Source organism: Marmota flaviventris, chromosome 1 (assembly GCF_047511675.1).
Source record: "Marmota flaviventris isolate mMarFla1 chromosome 1, mMarFla1.hap1, whole genome shotgun sequence".
Classification (NCBI taxonomy): domain Eukaryota; kingdom Metazoa; phylum Chordata; class Mammalia; order Rodentia; family Sciuridae; genus Marmota; species Marmota flaviventris.
The window spans coordinates 216,694,762-216,699,153 of NC_092498.1; the positions used below are offsets into that span (position 1 = coordinate 216,694,762).

Below are 4,392 nucleotides of genomic sequence, written 5' to 3' on the forward strand. Positions count from 1 at the left end.
CGCTGTGATTTGAGGGCCGTTAACGCTCAGTGAAGCACTTACCCAGCACGCAAGGTCCTGCGCTCCACCCCAGCCACGGCAGGGAGTCATGGGAGTCCCCACACCGTCCACCCTCAATAGATGCCCAGTGAGGATTTGTGAATGAACGAATGCGCACCAGGTGGGGACCCCAAAAGGAAGGTGGAATGCTCGGCCTGGGGGCAGGGCAGGGCGTGGCGGGCAACTCCCCACCCCACTCCACGCCCCTCGCACTCGGCTGGGAGCTCGGGGATGGCTGAGTGGGAGGGGATTTCCCTGCCCGCTGAACAGATCAAGCTCTTCGCCTCCATCGGACATCCCCAGAGAGGTCCCCGGCAAGTTCAGGCAGGCAGAAGTTCAAGAGCTGGGCGAGGTGGCCGAAGCTTCCTTCTCTTCCGACCGCGCTCCGGGTCCCCTCGCCCTGCCCGCAGCGATGCCGGAGGAGGGCTGGGGCTGCACGGTGCGCCGCTCGCCGTGGAAGACCGTCTCGCCCTACGTCTTCTCGGTCATCCTCTTCGCTCTTTTGGCGGCCTTCTGCTTCCAGCGCCACGCGCAGCAGCCGCCGCGGCTCGAGCGACTTGGGGTGAGTCGAGAAGGAACAGTGGAAAGGAGGCACCCTCGTCCCCAGCTCCCGGGGCCCAGGGACCTCCGGTGGGGAGCCCGGGGGAGAGGCGCAGGGGCCGTGCGCCGGAGCGCCAGGGACAGCCTAAGAACGGAAAAGACAAAATCGAAATGAAACGATTCAAAGCAAGATCCTGTAGCGCAGAGAGAGCGGCGGAGCTGGAGGCCCCGCAGGGCCCGGCTGCCCGGGAGGGGCGGGGGATCCCGGGTGGGAAAGGTGCATCCGACTCGCGCAGGGACGATGACTCGACCCTGGTGTTCCCCCGCGGACTGACTCAGAGGCTGCTAGGGGCTTCACAAAGCTGGCATTGAGGTGGCATTGAGGGCGGGGGCCCTGGGGAGGGGGCTGCCAGGGCAGGAGAGCCAGCAGCAGCCGGTGAGCCCGGCCGCCTGGAGACGCTCGGGCCGCTGCTGGAGGGAGGCGGGTGTGCGGGCCGCTCCACCCTCGTGGTGGCTCGGGAGGGAGATCGAAGGCGCAGAGTTCCAGGAAAAGTAGGAAGTTCTTTTCAAGGTTTTGGCTTTGATCTCTCTGTCGTTCAAACCGACTTCCTCTTTAAGAGGTCTTTCAGAAATCAGGACTGGGCCCGGAGGGTGAGGAGTGGACGAGAAGACGCCGGGCCAAGGGGCGTGGAGCACTGTGCTCACGTCCACTCTCTTTTCTGCTCTTTTCTTCCAGGAGGACGTAGCCGAGCTCCAGCTGAACCTCACAGGTAACTCTGGTCTAGTGTGTGTGTGGGGGGGGGGGGGGGACACGGAGAGCCGGGAGGGCAAGTCCAGAGAGCGGGAGCCCGAGTGTGTGCCCTGCCGGACACCACCTTCCTGATAGACCGTGTGCTCTTCCCTTGGAAAAGACTAAATCGGCCACCCTCACCTCAGAGCTGGCGCTTCCTTCATCTTTTCCACCATGTGGAACAAACGCCACTATAGGTGCCACTGTGGTGAACAAAGCAGGCAAAGCCCCTGCGCTGGGGAGTGTCCTGCCACCCAGGGGGTCTGACAGTGAGCGAATGGGCTCGCTTACCAGGGCAGCTCTGGGACCGAGCGCTGCCCAGCCTTTGCGGCCCTGGCTTCCCCCAGCACCTTCCCCAACACAAACTCACAAAGGGACAGGAAGACAAGTGGAGGGCCGCAGGCAAGGGGAAGAATTAAGCCAAGTGGGGGGTTGGGACTGCCATATGAAGTGGGGGCCCGCTCTGCTGTCTAGGGGAAGAACTTCTAGCCTCTCCCTAATGCCTTTGGGCCCTGGCCCCCTCTGTGTGTGGCTGCCTGTCTGCCTCCCTCCCTCCTCCCCTCCCCCCTCCCCTCCCCTCCCTCCTCTAACTGGCCTTTGGGTCTCTGGAGAGTGGCTGTGGGCTCTGGCACTGCCCTGACACGCTCCAGGACATTTGGTCTGGAGTTTACAATGTGTCCTCCCTAGGATGCTTCTTGGTCCTGGCAGATGGTCTATTTGCTCAAGTGTCCAACCCATGACCAGGTGTCCCTCTCACCAGAAGCTTGACACTGGCAAGCACTCTGGTGGCTCTCCTCTGACCTGTGTCCAGCTCATGCCTCTCACGATGGCCCCTATCTGGGAGCCTGACCGGGAGGAGAGGGAGACTCAGGTGTGCCTCAGGAACAGGATGAGACTGAAAGTGGTGCACGGGGGAGAGAGAGGCAAGAGCCCCTCTGGACCTTGTATTGGCCTCACCGCGGCCTTTTCTTCTTGAAAGGCACAACAGGAACTGGGTAAAAGAGAGAGAAAAACTGAGAGTGGTCCCTGTGGCATAGCTGTACAGGCTGTTCAAGGTGCAGGGGTCAGGGGACGAGTCACAGAGGCCGCAAGTGGCTGTCCTCAGGGAGGTGGCCACCTGGGAGTAGTCATGCCCAGCACAGATCTGCGGAAGTGAGGAGGCTGAGGACCATGTCACTGGTGACCGAGCCCTGCTCACATTCGAAACGCCAGCTCACATTCGAAATGATGAAAGGCGGAGAGAAGCCCAGGACCCTGCCACTCTCCCTCCTTCCCTCCCTCCCTCCCTCCTCTCTGCCCCTCTGCCTGCCGTCTGTGCTCCTCTGGGTCTCCTCGGTGTCTCTGCTTCCCTCCCTCCTCCTTCCCCTTCCTGCTCCTTGTCCTCCTCCCTTTGCCCTCTCCCTCCTTCTCCCTCGAACTCCCTATTTCTGTCCACCTTGGTTTCCCTAAATTCCACCTTCTGTCCCCCTAACCCTCTGCCCCAGGTCCCCGGCTGGACCCCAGGCTGTGCTGGCAGGCGGGCCCAGCCTTGGGCCGCTCCTTCCAGCATGGACCACAGTTGGTCAACGGGCAGCTGCTGGTCGTTCGTGATGGCATCTACAGGCTGCACATCCAGGTGACACTAGCCAACTGCTCCTCTGTGTGGACCACGGTGCCTCCCAAGGCCACTCTGATTGTGGGCATCTGCTCCCCAGACACCCACAGGATCAGCCTGCTGCGCCTGAATTTCCACCAGGGCTGCACTGTCACCTCCCAGCGCCTGACACCCCTGGCCCTTGGGGACACCCTCTGCACCAACCTCACCCTGTCTCTGCTGCCCTCCCAAAATGCTGATGAGACCTTCTTTGGCATTCAATGGGTGCATACCTGATCAAGGTTCCTGATTGGTTTATTTGATCATTTTTTTTGTTTGTTTGTTACTATTTTCCCCATTTTGGGGGGGGTGGGGGGGGGCAGGGCTGAGTGTGGGACCCAGGGCTTCCTACCGGATGCTAGGCAAGCACTGTATTTTTAGCCACATCCCCAGCCCTTATTTTGAAACAGGGTCTCACTGAGTTGCCTACTCAGGCTGGCCTCATACTTGCCATCCTTCTGCCTCAGCCTCAGGAGTCCTGGGATTATAGGACTTGCTCCCCGATACCAGCTCCTCCTTGATACACCTGTTGGATAGGCAGACAGCTTCCTGGGATGGACAGGAGCTACCTCACCAGCCCTGCTCAAAGCTGTGAAAATAAGAGCAGTGCTGTAGCATATCACCTCCCAGAGGATCCTAAGACACACAACGACTAACTGTCTTGGGAGAGTTATTGGAAAGAAAAAGTATAATAAATAGAAAATAAGAAAATGTAAATGAAGTGTGAGCCTTGCTTGATGATAATATATCTACCTTGGTTCATTAATTGTAACAAAGGTATCAGACTAGTAAAAGATACTGCCTTGGTCCTTTGGGATGCTGTAACAAAACACCTTAGACTGGGTATTTTATAAACAGCGTAACAACCTAAGTATGTTGCTCACAGTTCTGGAGGATGGAAGTCCAAGATCAAGGTACCAGTGGATTTGGTGTCTGGTGTGGGCTTCAAAGATGGCAGCTTCTTCAGTGTCCTCAGAAGGTGCCAGGGCCTCCCCCAACCCCTTTCATAAGGACCCAAAGGTGGAACCCCATGACTTAGTTACTTCCCAAGGAATCCACCTGTTCATGCCATTCTATTGGGCATCAGGTCCAGCACATGACGTACAGGGTGTACCTAGACCACAGCAGATGTTAAAAAGAGGAACATGTGCATGGGGTATGTGGGAATTTTGAACATTCACTAATCAATTTTCCTGTAAGTCTAAAACTGTCCTGAAAATAAAGGCCATTAATATTTTTAAGTTAATAAATAAAAGTGACTCACTTTGTGGGAGGATATCTCAGCAGGTTTCAAAATCAGCACTGGGTTTGTGAAACTGGAGCCTCCAAGGGATCTCCACAATAGACACCAGAGGAGGAGAACAGATGTGAACCAGAAACTTCCTCTAGT

General features: G+C 57.6%; 1 protein-coding gene across 1 annotated transcript; it reads left to right on the forward strand.

Moving 5' to 3' along the window:
• The first annotated feature begins 357 nt into the window (after positions 1–357).
• On the forward strand, positions 358–3,291 carry Cd70 (CD70 molecule). Its single transcript, XM_027952754.2, has 3 exons — positions 358–601; positions 1,316–1,349; positions 2,854–3,291. Exons 1-3 carry the CDS (start codon positions 452–454, stop codon positions 3,237–3,239), a joined length of 570 nt encoding a protein of 189 aa, XP_027808555.1. The 5' UTR covers positions 358–451; the 3' UTR covers positions 3,240–3,291.
• The last annotated feature ends 1,101 nt before the right edge of the window (positions 3,292–4,392 follow it).